At 57.1% G+C, this 14,624-nt stretch overlaps 1 protein-coding gene across 1 annotated transcript; it reads right to left on the bottom strand.

Moving 5' to 3' along the window:
• Window positions 1-6,014: 6,014 nt before the first annotated feature.
• SNAI3 (snail family transcriptional repressor 3) lies at window positions 6,015-14,415 on the bottom strand. The gene is made up of 3 exons (XM_003917303.4): window positions 14,237-14,415; window positions 9,047-9,667; window positions 6,015-6,945 (listed from the first exon to the last, which is right to left on the bottom strand). Exons 1-3 carry the CDS (start codon window positions 14,310-14,312, stop codon window positions 6,764-6,766), a joined length of 879 nt encoding a protein of 292 aa, XP_003917352.1. The 5' UTR covers window positions 14,313-14,415; the 3' UTR covers window positions 6,015-6,763.
• Window positions 14,416-14,624: the final 209 nt, after the last annotated feature.

Genomic DNA, 14,624 nt, shown 5'->3' with positions numbered 1-14,624 from the left:
TAGGCTGGGCCCTGGGTCTGAAAGTCTGCCACCTTTGCCCATTCGCGTGATACAGCTCTACCCAACCCCGGGGCAGGTGCTGAGCAGCTCTCAGACAGTGCCGTGGGCTGGGCCAGGGATGGCTGCGAAGACAGACTCACTGCAGCCAGAACCTGGCGTCCAGAAATAGAGATCCTGAGAGGAGCCAAAGCTGAGGGTGTTCCTTAGGTTGGCAGTTTTATTTTGGATGTCCTAAATGTCTTTGGTTTTTCTTCCTTTTTTTTTTTTTTTTTTAGGCAGGGTCTCGCTCTGTCACCCAGGCTGGTATGCAGTGGGGCGATCTCAGCTCACTGCAACCTCCGCCTCCCAGGTTCAAGTGATCCTCCTGCCTCAGCCTCCTGAGTAGCTGGGATTGCAGGCGCCCACCACGCCTGGCTAATTTTTGTATTTGTAGTAGAGACAGGGTTTTACCATGTTGGCCAGGCTGGTCTCAAACTCCTGGCCTCAGATGATCCTCCCACCTCAGCCTCCCAAAATGCTGGGATTACAGATATGAGCCACCACACCCGGCCAGCCTTTGGTTTTTTATGGTTTACTTGGAGTTCTCTTTAATTCTGACATAGAAGTTCGCACGATCCCTCTTTCTTTTTTTTTTTTTAAGATGGAGTCTCGCTCTGTCGCCCCGGCTGGAGTGCAGTGGCCGGATCTCAGCTCACTGCAAGCTCTGCCTCCCGGGTTCACGCCATCCTCCTGCCTCAGCCTCCCGAGTAGCTGGGACTACAGACGCCCGCCACCTCGCCTGGCTAGTTTTTTTTTTTTTTTTTTTTGAGACGGAGTCTCGCTCTGTCACCCAGGCTGGAGTACAGTGGCCGGATCTCAGCTCACTGCAAGCTCCGCCTCCCGGGTTTACGCCATTCTCCTGCCTCAGCCTCCCGAGTAGCTGGGACTACAGGCGCCGCCACCACATCCGGCTAATTTTTTGTATTTTTAGTAGAGACGGGGTTTCACCGTGTTAGCCCGGATGGTCTTGATATCCTGACCTCGTGATCCGCCCGTCTCGGCCTCCCAAAGTGCTAGGATTACAGGCTTGAGCCACCGCGCCCGGCCTTTGTATTTTTTTACTAGAGACGGGGTTTCACCGTGTTAGCCAGGATGGTCTCGATTTCCTGACTTCGTGATCCGCCCGTCTCGGCCTCCCAAAGTGCTGGGATTACAGGCTTGAGCCACCGCGCCCGGCCAACGATCCCGCTTTCATAGATGAAGAAACCAAGGCTTTGTGACTAACTCAACCCTGCAAGGAGGACAAAACTGGCATCAGAGCACCTTGCTCCTGGGCCTGGCAGGAATGCCTCGTGCTTGCTGAGAGGCCCACAGATGGATCTGGCTCAAGAGTGGGAGATGGGAGGTGACCAGGTCTGTGCCAACCTCTCTCTGAGCTCCTCCGGGTCGTGGCAGCTGAGGTGCTCCTCCGGGAATGTTCTACCATCCACGAGGTCGGGTAGGCCTGGAAGCTTTTGTTCCATTGAACTCTGCCAGGGAGCTATACTTAGCCACGCGAGTGGAGGCCGGGAGTGGGTTCTCTGAATATACATAGTAACAAGCAGGCTATTTTCAAACACCTAGAGAACCCCCCTGATTATTCTGGGCCAAAATGATATTTATAGGATGCTCTGGGCTCTTGGACACGAAGGCAATAACCTTAGCGCCTTTTGGCGTTCGGGATAAGTTTCTTTCAACAAGGAGTGGGGAGAGGGACCCGGTCACCCAGAGGCCCGCTGTCCCTCAACACCTGTTTCTAGGAGGCCAGGCGTCCTCTTTGCTTTTACACTATGAGTCAGAGAACAGCGAGAGGCACGCAGGGCCACTAATTTTCCTTCCTGCACACCCCGGTGTGGGTCCTGTCTGAGGCCTGCCGTGTGCTGTCAGGGGAGACATCATCAGGGGACTTTTCCTGCTGTGAGGAAGGTGCAGCCCCCACCTTTCAGAGCTTGGGACACCCTCTTCCTCTTGTCCAGGATCCTCAGGGATTTCCTAGGCTTGCACTCACCCAGACATCACTGGGCCATAATTGAAACACCCGCTTCCAGTGTGCTCAGGTCCTGCAGCCTCCTGTCCATCCTTGCCCCGCCTCCCGCCCGGGAGAAAGACTCTGACAGTACCCCTGGAAGAGGGAGGAGAGTGGATGTGATGAGTGAAGATTTGGGTGGGGAAAGGAAGGCCTGAGTCCTGGGAGGAATAACTTGCCAGGCCCCGAGCCCCTGGAGACTGTGAGCAAGGCTGAGACGCCCCCTTCCTGGTGCTCTAGCTGCAGGTGTTGGAGAGGGCTCTAGAAGCCCAGATTTTAAGTGACCACCCCAGGTTAACCTGGGCATAGTCAGGCAGAACAAGGAGGAGAGGCCAGCAGTGAAGGGTGGGGCTGGTAGGCAGTGGCTGGGGGTGTCCTGGTGGGGCTGGCCGCCCTTGCTGCCTCTGACTTGGGCCGGACCTGCCCTAAGTGGAGTGGCTCCTCCATTCTTTACACCCCAGGCCCCCTGCAGGTGCCCTGCCTTTCCTCTGCCCCTCTCTCTGCCAACCCGTTCTCTCCCTCCCAGCCCCTGCCCGCCCAGATATAAATATAAGAGCATTTTCCATGGGCTGAGACAGAAGGGAAAACATTCAGCTTTATTTTCGGCTTGTGAAATTCCTGTCCTTCATTCCCAACAGGTGCAGTAGCCTCATTTAGATATTGGGACCCAGAAATAGAACACAATTTACAATATAGCTTCCTTTAGGGATCTGGATGCTACAAAAAAAAAAAAAAAAAAAAAAAAAGGCCTCCTATGAGATGCCAAGACTTAACAGCTTGACAGAAACCGTGGTTGGAGCTCTTGCCTTTTTCCAGGCCAGTGGAGACCCTCACCCCTGGCAGCCTGACCGTGAAGCAGAGGAGGCAAGAGCTCCGGGAGACAGTCGGGAGGGAGGGGGCCCTGGAGGACAGGCTTCTAACCCTACTCCTCCTCAAGACCCGGGTGCTGGCCTGTCCCCTGCCTTTGCCCTGATGGGGATGAGGGAGAGGAGATGGGTCAGGAAACAGCCGTGACCATTGGGGAAGGTGACTTGGATGCAACCTTTGAAGGAGATGCTTCTAGTAAACCCCATCGGTTAAGATCAGCTGTCCCCCATGATCCTTTGTGTGTGTTTTTGGTTTTGCACAGGGTCTCGGTCTGTCGTCCAGGCTGAGTGCAGTGGTATGATCTTGGCTCACTGCAGCCTCCACCTCTTGGGCACAAGCAGTCCTCCTGCCTCAGCCTCCTGAATAGCTCAGACTATAGGGGTGCGCCACCACACCCAGCTCATTTTTTTGTATTTTTATTAGAGACAGAGTTTTGCCATGTTGCCCAGGCTGGTCTCAAACTCCTGGGCTCAAGTGATCCACCTGCCTTGGCCTCCCACAGGGCTGGGATTACAGGTGTGAACCCCCATGCCCTGCCCTCATGATCCTTTGTAGACTGAGGGAAAGAAGAAGAGGGTGAGGCCCCCCTCTCCTCAGCACTGAGTGCAAGGACTCTCAAGGCAACTCTTGGCAAAGCCCTGTGTTCCTATTGGCTGTTTAGGTGGAATGGTGTCCCCCACTTCCATATGTTGAAGTCCTAATTCTCAGGCCCTCCGAATGTGACTGTATTTGGAAATAGAGGCTTTGCAGATGTCATGAGTTGAGATGGGGGCCTCCTGGAGCAGGGCAACATGACTGTGTCCTCATAAGAGGAGAGACAGAAACACACGCACACCAGGGAGACGCCATGGGAAGCCAAAGCCACCAGAAAGCCTGGAACAGTCCCGCCCTCACAGCCTCCGAAGGAACCAGCCCTGCCGACACCTGGACCTGGGCCTTCCAGCCTCCAGAACTAGGGGAGAATGAAACTGTTGTTTCAGCCACTCAGGCTGGGGGCCTTTGTTATGGCAGCTGAGTGGGTGCCTCCCTCTGGGGACGGCCAATCCCTGTTGGGGAGGCAGTGGTCCTGGTCCAGGAATGTGAGAGAGGCTTTCTCAGTGTCTTCACTCCTCCAGCTCACATGGAGGCTGGTAGCGGCTGCAGCCCGAGCTCTCCTGGGGAGTCTGTTTACTCAAGGTCACCCTTGGTCCAGAGGAGCCCAAGGTCTAGGTCAAGTTTCCTCTGGGATGTCCCCAAGGCTCCTCAAACAGGTGTCGTCAAACCATCTGCCCAAGGGCCCGTTAGCACCTGGCAAGTGTTAGCCAGGCTGATCTGCCGCGGGCTGCCCTGAGTGGGGCTCTAGCTGCCCAGGTTGGGACTGGAGCAGCCAAGTGGCTGAGCAACAAGGTGCTTCGTGTGTGGTCCCTGTGAGCCCTCCTGAATATTCTCATGGACAGACGGATGGACAGGAGGCTCAGCGGGCTCTGGGGAGCAAGGGGAGCCCTTGCCGCTCTCCACATGGCTCCATTCCAGGACCAGGACAATGATGCCTTCCTGGCTGGAGCCAGAAGCAGAGCAGCTGACAATGGGCCAACCCTCCTGAGGAACAGGTATCCCCCAGAAAACTCCTCCACTGCCCTCCTGAGGAACAGGTGTCCTCCCAGAAACCTCCTCCACTGTCCTCGTCAGTGAAGGCTGCCAGGGACCAGGAGCCGCCTCCTCCCTCCTTCCTGACGCTTCGCCTCTGGGTTGAGCTGACAATGGGCCAACCCTCCTGAGGCACAAACCCCCAGAAAACCTCCCTCTGTCCTTGTCAGCTGGTATCCCCCCAGAACCTCCTCCTTCCGCTTGCCCCTACCAGCGGTGTCCCTCCCAGAAACCCTCCCTCCACTGTCCTCATCATCAGCAGGCTCCCCCCAGAAACCTCCCTCCTCGTCCTCACCAGCGGTGTCCCCCCAGAACCTCTCTTCCACTGTCCTTTACCAGTAATTTCCCCCCCAGAAACCTCCTCCACTGTCCTCATCAGCGGGTCCCCCCCCCAGAAACCTCCCTCCGCTGTCCTCATCAGTGAAGGCATCAGGGACCAGGAGCGGCCTCCTCGCTCCTTCCTGGACGCTGCCTCTGGGGTTGAGCTGACAACGGGCCAACCCTCCTGAGGAACAGGTGTCCCCCCCAGAAACCTCCTCCACTGTCCTTGTCAGCGGGTACCCCCCCCAGAAACCTCCCTCCGCTGTCCTCATCAGTGAAGGCATCAGGGACCAGGAGCGGCCTCCTCGCTCCTTCCTGGGTGCTGCCCCTGGGGTTGAGCTGGAGAGGTTGAGACATGCTGGGAAGAGGAGGACCAGCCCAGTGGGTGGCCACCCAGCAGCTTGGCAGTGAGAAGAGGCCACGTGTAAGAAGGAAATGCCACCATCCCACTGTACGGGGGGAGCAGGACTCCGGGGATGGGGGTGTTGGGTGTAGACAACCATGCCGATTTGGCACAGTGTCTCAGCAGAGCAGGGCAAGGGTCTGGGACTCGACAGATGCCCCAGGTACCATGGGTGGACAGAGGCCCAGACCCTCTGCGAGACAGCAGTGATCACGTCAGACCCTCGCAGCGTGTGAGGGCTGCAGCAGGAGCCCTGAGTCCTCTCTTCTGACCAGGCAGCAGGGAGGACTCACTGCCCCCAGCCGCACAACGCCTGCCCTGGCCTTGGTCTCGGCCCTCTCACCGGCATGAGCTAGAGCCTCTAGGCCATTCTTCTGTGCCATGGGACAGGCAGCTGGGAGGACTCAATGCCCCCAGCTGCACACCACCTGCCCCTGCCTTGGTGTCGGCCCTCTACCCAGCACAAGCTGGAGCCTCTTGGCCGTTCCTCTGTGCCGTGGGATGCTCTCCCACTTCTGTGCTGGCTTCTGCCCACGACGGCGCCCCTGGTCACCCGATGGCAGCATCCCCACCCCTCAGAAGAGTTTTTCACAGTGGCAGGCCCTGACCCAGAGTCTCCTGCCTACTTGGTGGCTGAAGGCCCCAGGTGATCCCCGAATCCTGCTGTCTCAGGGAGTTTCTCAGAGTCCCACCTCCTCCACAGAACCAGGGGATTGGCCGAGACTCAAAGCTTCGAAGAATGGAACATGCAGGTGTGCAGAGACCATTTATTACCCCATGGCTGTTCTTGCCTGGAAAGTTGAGTGCCCTGAGATCCCAGCCCCTTGAGGCTCTGAGCAGGACAAATCCCAGAGGCACCCCGTCTCATCCCAACGCACCCGAACCACCAATTGTGGGCTCCCCCAGTCCTGCCCCATCTTCTGGAGAGTCTGGTGAGGTGGGGAGGGCGCGTGTGTGTACATGTTTGTGCACACGAGCGTAGACGTGTGACACGGGACAACTTGTCCCAGACCCCAAACCAAAGGCTGGCAGGGACCGGCTGAGAGGTAGTTGTGCCTACTGAGGAAGGACCACACGGCCGTGCTCACTGTAAGTCCGAACTGTTCATTTCTGCTGCAAGGGAACGAGGCAGCCTTGCAAGTCATCTGGCGGCAGTGCCGGCCCATGCTGGTGGCCACCTCCCCAAGGCTCTGACTTGGAAGGGCAGACCCAGAGACCTGACCACATTGAAATGGAACCATGGCTCTTGTTCTGATGAAAGTCTTCACTGGGAGAGGAGTCTCCTCTGAGTGGGCTCCGTGGGGTGGGAGGCCTGGGTGAGTGTCCTCTGCCCCGGTGGCCCCGCTGGATGTCTTTGGTTCTGACTGGACACAGATATGGAGGATGCACCAAGTATGAAGTCAGGCCCTGCTCTCCCAGACTCCCGGCTCCTCTGGCGGCAGGAGGGACACCAGCTCTCAGGGTGAGGACCATCCCTCCTACCTGCACCGACTATGTGCCTCTCAGGGGCCTGGGCAGCAGCCAGACTCCTCGTGCCGCGCCAGGAGGGACATGCGGGAGAAGGTCTTGGCACAGCGCTGGCACTGGTACTTCTTGGTGTCCGAGTGCGTTTGCAGATGGGCCCGAAGGTTGGAGCGGTCGGCAAAGGCCCTGCTGCAGTGTGAGCAGGCATAGGGCTTCTCCCCTGGGGGAGGAAGAAGAGGGCCGGTGACACCATGGAAGGTGGCCTGAAGGCTAAAACACGCACTGTGACCATCAGTGGATACTCCCATCCCTTCCCTACAAATGCTCACAGCCCAAGCACCCAGGGTTGAGCTGTGTGGGGACGGGGTGGCACGCCACACCTGGGCGAGACACACCTGAAGACCCTCTGAGAAGCACAGGCGGCCACAGGCTTTAGATCTCCTAATGTTGCTGCAATAGCCCTCCCGGGGACCTCGGCCACTGGAAGAGGACGGGGGAAGCACTGGGGGCCTCTGGCAGCTGTTCCTGGCCACTGACAGGCAAGTGGGGGGGTCTGGCCAGCTCCAGCAGAATCCAGAGCAGGGGTAGAGCTGGGGACTTCGAGGAGGCAGCATTTAGGAGCCACCTCCCATCAGGACAACATGGGGTCTGGACAAAGTCCTGTTTGAACCTTGGCCCAACACCTGTAAAGGGAAGGGTGACTGGGAATCGTGTGTCCATTCCTGTAGCCCCATAGAGTCCTGAGAGACCCCAGCCTGCAGCCCCTGAAGGGCCCAGAGCACCTGCATTCCTGCTGGTGGGACACCAGGCATGCTCCTAGCCAGGCCAGCCTCTTGCAGGGCCTCCCCACACCCCTCACTCCCAGGCTGAGGGCACCAAGCCCCAGGGCCCTTTGGCCTGGAAAGGGGGTATGGGGGGGTCTCCTCATCAAAGGATTGAGAAAAACCGGAAAGGATTTCCTGGAGACCTGGAAAAGGCCTTGTGACTCAGAAGGTCGCAGTCACAAGAGTCATGACTTAGGGGGTAGGGAACCTCCAGTTAGAAAAAGTGTGAACTAGCTGGGCACAGTGGTTCATGCCTATAATCCCAGCACTTTGGGAGGCCAAGGTGAGAAGACAGATTGAGCCCAGAAGTTCAAGATCAGCCTGGGCAACATAGCGAGACCCCTGTTTCTACAAATAATTTAAAAATTGGCTGGGCATGGTGATGCATGTCTATGGTCCCAGCTACTCAGGAGGCTGAGGCATGAGAATCACTTGAACCCAGGCAGTCAAAGCTGCAGTGAGCTGTGATCAAACCACTGCACTCCAGCCTGAGCAATAGAGTGAGACCCTGCCTCAGACCAAAATAAAAACAAAAGTGTGAACCTCTGGGCCTGATGTGGAGACTGAAGCTTATTCCTGGAGCCCTTTCTTCCTTTCTGTTTTTATTCTTTGCATGCGGAGGTTGACAGAAAGCCTGGGCAGAGGCTGCTGGCTGGCTCTTGGGAAGAGCAAGCCACTTTTGTACTTCAGTGGCATTATTTTTTTGATTTTTTTTTTTTTTTTTTGAGACAGAGTCTCACTCTGTCACCAGGCTGGAGTGTAGTGGCACCATCTTGGCTCAATGCAACCTCCACTTCCTGGGTTCAAGTGATTCTCCTGCCTCAGTCTCCCCAATAGCTGGGATTACAGGTGTGCACTGCCATGCCCGGCTAATTTTTGTATTTTTAGTAGAGACAGGGTTTCACTATGTTGGCCAGGCTGGTCTCGAACTCATGACCTCAGGTGATCCACCCACCTCAGTCTCTTAAAATGCTGGGATTATAGGTGTGAGCCACCATGCCTGGTCGGTGTTTTGTTTTGTTTTGTTTTGTTTTGAGTTGGGGTCTTGCTCTGTTGCTCAGGCTGGAGTACAGTGGCATGACCACAGCTCACTGCAGCCTCAACCTCCTGGGCTCAAGTGATCCTCCTGCCTCAGCCTTCTAAGTAGCTGGGCCAACCAGCAGGGGCCACCACACTCAGCTAAGTTTCTATTCTTAGTAGAGACTGGGGTCTTGGTGTGTTGGCCAGGCTGGTCCTGAACCCCTGACCTGAAGTGATCCTCCTGCCTCAATCTCCCAAAGTGCTGGGATTACAGGCGTGGCTCCTGCACTGGCCCCTACTGACACCTAGACTTTGGACTTTTGGCCTCTAGTCTGTGGTCTGTGGGACTCTGTACAGATAAGTCAGGAGGCAGAAGCTGAATTGTTTATAAAATCACCCCTCTTCCTTTTCTAACTCCCACAGCCCTCCCTCTTCCCCCAGCCCAGACCGTCCTTGCAGACCTTCACCCTGTCCTACCTGTGTGGGTGCGGACGTGGCCCTGCAGCAGCCAGGGCCTGGAGAAGGCCTTTCCGCAGATCTTACAGGTGCAGGGCAGCGTGTGGGTGCGGATGTGCATCTTGAGGGCGCCCAGGCTGGTGTACTCCTTGTCGCAGTACTTGCAGGTGAAGACGCGCCCCGCCTGCAGGTGGCAGTGCAGCTGCCGGTGCCTGGCCAGCCCGGCCAGGGTGTGGTAGGGTTTGTGGCAGTGGAAGCATTGGAAGCCGCCGGGGGCTCGGGGCGTCCGCTCAGCCCCAAGCAGTTTTTCTGGAGCCCTGTGCCCGTCTGGGCCCAGGACTGGGGACCACTGTGTGGGCAGCACCAGCAGTGGGGCCAGGTTGAGGTGGTTCAGGCTGTCTTTGAGGGGTACAATGGGGGCCCAACTGGCCCAAGGGTCGACCCGGCTGACTTCCAAGGCGTCCGGCCCAGAGGCCCCCAGAGCTTCCTCGATCCGTGGAAGGAGGGGCAGGGAGATGCAGGCGATGGCTGAGGAGCCGTCCCAGGGCTGGGGAAGGTCACCGGGCACAGAAGGGGCCTCCTTGTCTTGGGGGAGGAGGGGCACCACCAGCCCCCCACAGGCAGAGCAGGCACCATTGATTTCTAGAGGGGTGGAGGGGAGAGAATATACAGATGAAGACTGAGTCCCCAGCGCTCTGTTTCCAGCTCCGATTCATGGGCCCAATCCCAGCCCATCAGCAGCCTGGCATGGGAGGTGTAGCCGGGAGCCCGCATGCAGACCCAGCTTGCAAGGGAGCTGGCGGTACTGTGCAGGGAAGTGACAGCATGGCCAGGAGTGGAGTCATCTAGACCAAGAAGGCCCCGCGGTCTAGAGAGTGAATCTCACTTCCTCTTTAAACACAAAGAAACATCTGACAGGGCCCGTCGTGTTCAGGAACATGAAACAGGCCTCGTGGCTAAAGGAGGGCCTTTACGCCTCGGCTGGGCGGGTCCCTCTGGTGAGTGCCCCCCCACCGCCCCCGCAGAGGGGTACCAGCCTGGGCCGGCATCCTCCAGGCGCCCACGCAGCACCCATAAGTCAGACGCTTGGCAGCAAGGAGCTGGCTGAGTGTAAAATCAGCCCCCTCATAACTAATCACCCTCCAGTCACCCAACAGCTACCCCTCGGGCATCTCCTTTTGTGGATAATGAGGCAGTGAGCTCAGAAGCCTCCCTGACCGCTGACCAGTGCCCGCTCTGCTGTGCTCTCAATGCAGCCGAGCCACATGGCTGGGGTGCTCTGGCCCAGGCTTTCAGAATTGCCCCTGGCTGGGCTCCTCCCCAGGACGGTGGTTCCTGAATTTGGGGGCCGGCACACCACATACCACATGGTTGGTCCACTTAAGGGTAGCAGCCCCCAAATAAACAGGTTAGTCTGCAGGCAAGAGTTAAATTCTGTATTTCCCCAAAGCCAAAACCTCCCAACAGCCCTCAATCCCTTTCTTACTCTAGACGTGTTAAAATAGATCTCTGGCTCTGTTTCTACCTCCATGCTGAGGCTTTGGGTAGAGAAAGACAACCCATAGAATAGGAGAAAATATTTGCAAATCAGACTTCTGATCAGGAATAGCATCTAGAACACTAGAACATATAAAGGATGTTAGCAAGTCAACAATAAAAAGACAAATAATACAATTTTAATATGGGCAAGGGATTTTTTTTTTAAGATGGAGTCTTGCTCTGTCGCTAGGCTGGAGTGCAGTGGCGCGATCTCTGCTCACTGCAACCTCCGCCTCCTGGATTCAAGAGATTCTCCTGCCTCAGCCTCCTGCATAACTGGGGCTATAGGCGCCCTACACTACACCCGGCTAATTTTTTGTATTTTTTAGTAGAGACAGGGTTTCACCCTGTTAGCCAGGGTGGTCTCAATCTCCTGACCTCGTGATGCACCCGCCTCAGCCTCCCAGAGTGCTGGAATTATAGGCATGAGCCACCGCGCCTGGACTTTTTTTTTTTTTTTTTTTTTTTTGAGACAGAGTCTGGCTCTGTCACCCAGGCTGGAGTGCAGTGGCATGAATTCAGCTCACTGCAAACTGCAACCTCCACTTCTCAGATCCAAATGATTCTCCTGCCTCAGCCTCCCAAGTAGCTGGGACCACAGGTGTGCATCACCATGCCTGGCTATTTTTTTCCCCAGATAGAGTTTTGCTCTGCCCAGGCTGGAGTGCAGTGGCGCTAACTTGGCTCATTGCAACCTCCGCCTCCCAGGTTCAAGCAATTCTCCTGCCTCAGCCTCCCGAGTACCTGGGATTACAGGCAAGTGCCATCACGCCTGGCTTATTTTTGTATTCTTAGTAGAGACAGGGTTTTACCATGTTGGCCAGGTTGGTCTCGAACTCTTGAACTTGTAGATCTGCCTGCCTCAGCCTCCCAAAGTACTGGGATTACAGGCATGAGCCACCGTGTCTGCCCCACCCCACCTTTTTTTTTTTTTTTTCTTTTTGAGATGGAGTCTCACTCTCGTTGCCCAGGCTGGAGTGCAATGGCGCAATCTCAGCTCACTGCAACCTCTGCCTCCTGGGTTCAAACGATTCTCCTGCCTCAGCCTCCTGATAGCTGGGATTACAGGTACCTGCCACCATGCCCAGCTAATTTTTGTATCTTTAGTAGACACAGGTTTTTGCCACATTGGCTAGACTGGTCTCAAACTCCTGGCCTCAAGTGATCTGCCCATCTCAGCCTCCCAAAGTGCTGAGATTACAAGCGTGAGCTACTGCACCTGGCCTGGGCAAGGAATTTGAATAACTGTTTCTCCAAAGACAATACACAAATGGCCAATGAACGCATGCAAAGATGCTCAATGCCATTAACCATCAGGGAAGTACAAATCACAATCACAATGAGACACTCACACCCAGTAGGATTGACAAAAAGAGACAATAACAAGCACGGTGAGGATGAGAAATAGGGAATTCAAAGGAACATCTCCCATCTGCCACTCTCTCCTGACCTGACCTTCTCCCACCCTCAGTCTTCCTAATTACAGAGTCATCAGGTTTCTGTCCACCCAGAAGTGAGGGCAGTGACAGGATAAGAGGCAGCATCCAAGAGAGTTCTGGGGAGACAGCACTCGGGGAGCCCCGGGTTTCCCGGCTTTGCTGGGGCCTCTTGGCAGGAGAAAGTCACCATTTCTCGTCTCCATCTCTAAGACATGTCTACCTTTCTGCCTCCAGGTATTGTCACAGAGCCAGGACCCTGTTTGTGAGCCCAGTGGCTGAGCCCAGAGGCAGGACGGGGCAAGAGACAGTCTCACCCATCAGGCTGACCATGTGTTTCTGCTGGGATTTTAAATGCTTTCCCAATACTCTCTGGGTTTTGTTTGCTTTTTTATTCATTCTGCAGTCCAGATCCTGGGGAGAAGAGACTTTTGTTCTGAGACAGAGTCTCACTCTGTCGCCCAGGCTGGAGTGCAGGGGTGTGACCGCGGCTCACTGCAACCTCCATCTCCCGGGTTCAAGCGATTCTCCTACCTCAGCCTCCTGAGTATCTGGGATTACAGGCACCCGCCAGCACACCCAGGTAACTTCTGTATTTTTAGGAGGGACGGGGTTTCGCCATGTTGGCCAGGCGGGTTTTGAACTCCTGACCTCATGTGATCTGCCCGCCTTGGCCTCCCAAAGTGCTGAGATTACAGGCATGAGCCACCACACCCAGTTGAAGAGACTGTTAAGTACCTTGCTGGCTTCAGGGGTTCCCTGGGGAGCCATAGAAGGAGAGATTGAGGGGCCCCAAACCCCAGCACCTCAGGTCTATCCTGGGGTAACATCTTGGCAGAAAGTCGCCAGGGCCCCCTGGCTGTCAGAAAGCCATGCAGCTGGGGCTACAGTGAGGAGGGAAGCAGGGGCGGGAAGCAGAGAGCACTGCGGGCAGCAAGGCTATTCATGACAGTTGGCCGCTGGGCCCAGCACAGCTACCCAGATTTGCACACTCGGATGGACTCTAAACAACACTTTGAAACTTACAACTATGACCCATGTAAATTCCATTTTCCATCACATCTGTAGTTACATGTGCATCCACATACACATAACTGAAGCCAGTGTCCTTCACCATGAGCCAGGCACTCCAACAGTTTCTGCTCTATTTTATTTTACAAAATTGGTGGTGGTGACTCATGAAACTGATTTCAAAATGCACATTTGAAAAGCACGGTCCTAGCTGGCACCTCCTGGTGGCAGCCTGGGCCTTGGGTGTGGGTCCAGGTGGGATCCCCCCCTACACCCAACTCTGGGTTCTGAGCTGGGATAAAGGCCTCTTGGGGGTGTTGCTGGGGGCCCCTGCCCCAGCAGTGCCCTTCCTGCTCTCCCCCACTGGCCACAGCGCGTGAGTCCTGACCACTGTGTCCGCCGGTGCCTCTCAGTGGGTCTTTGTCCCAAGAAGCTGCCAAGCCAGGTGGGAACTGCTCTCACCACCCGTGTGGCAGGCTGTCCTCTGAAGGACACAGTCCTCTTCTCTCGTGTCCCTAAGCCTAGCAGGCAATGGAAATGAACGGACAGCCCAGTTGCTGGGCACCCATCTCTCCAGGCTAGCCAGTGTGTGGAGGATTGCAGCCCTTTAGCCCAGCCTGCCCAGGCAAGCCTACCAGGATGAGCAAGAGGGCTTCTGGGGTGAGGGGAGGTGTGGGAGGGAGGCAGGCTACGGGAGGAGGCTCACCTGAACTAAATGCAGGAGGGGCAGTGCCTTTGCACGGGAAAGAGCCCATTAGTCCTCCTCCTCACCATCTCCTGTGCTCACACCCCCAGTCAGCATGCGCTGGGGGTCCCTCAGCCAGGCCACCCCAGACGGCCCTCCCTCCCACCACCCCACGACCCCTCCCAAATGTGTGTGCCAGGAAGATGACTCCAGGGCCCCTTTAGCTGGGGCTGTAGTGGTGGGGACAGGCGGCCGTATTTAAGAGGTGAGTTCCAGGGAGACTTCGGGGCTTAGAAAACTTCTCCAAGTGGGGAGAGAACCTCCCCCGCCCTGCCGGAGGCGGGGCTCAGTGCCCTGAAGTGGAGGCACCCGTGGGCCATCTACCTTCCTGCAGCCGCAGTCGCTGCGCAGAGGTACTAGCTCCTTCTCCTCCCACCTGGGACAGGTGTCCCCCCACTCCCCGCTCCCAGGGGCCTCTCTCTGTCTCCCGCCCCTCAGGGTCGAGTCCCGGGAGGGGCTCGGGGATCGGGTAGCCCGTACCTCTCTGCGTCTCCAGCCGCCGGTAGTTGGGGACCCTGTGGCTGGAGTGCGTTTTCACCAGGAAGGAGCGCGGCATGTTCCCCTCCCGGGCGGCAGGCCGGGGCGGGCTGGGGCGGGAGGGGCGAGCCCGGGTCCCGACTGCTGAGTCCGCGGGCTCTTGCGGGCAGCGCCGGGCCCGGGCAGGTGCGGAAGGGGTCAGGCTCATTAGCATAGCGCGCCGCCTCCGCCAACCAGCGCCCGGCGCGAGTGGGGCGGGGCCGCGGGGGCGGAGCTGAGGGCGGGGCGGGGCCGCGGGCAACACGCCCAGGACAGGTGCGCGGGCGGGGCGGGGCGCGCGTGGCCACCGGTGTCATCCCCACGGGACTTCTCTGGCGCGCGCGCCGCCGAG

Source organism: Papio anubis, chromosome 18 (assembly GCF_008728515.1).
Source record: "Papio anubis isolate 15944 chromosome 18, Panubis1.0, whole genome shotgun sequence".
Taxonomy (NCBI): Eukaryota; Metazoa; Chordata; class Mammalia; order Primates; family Cercopithecidae; genus Papio; species Papio anubis.
The sequence above is the reverse complement of the archived record's forward strand: the minus strand, read 5'-3'. Positions and strand labels throughout refer to the sequence as shown.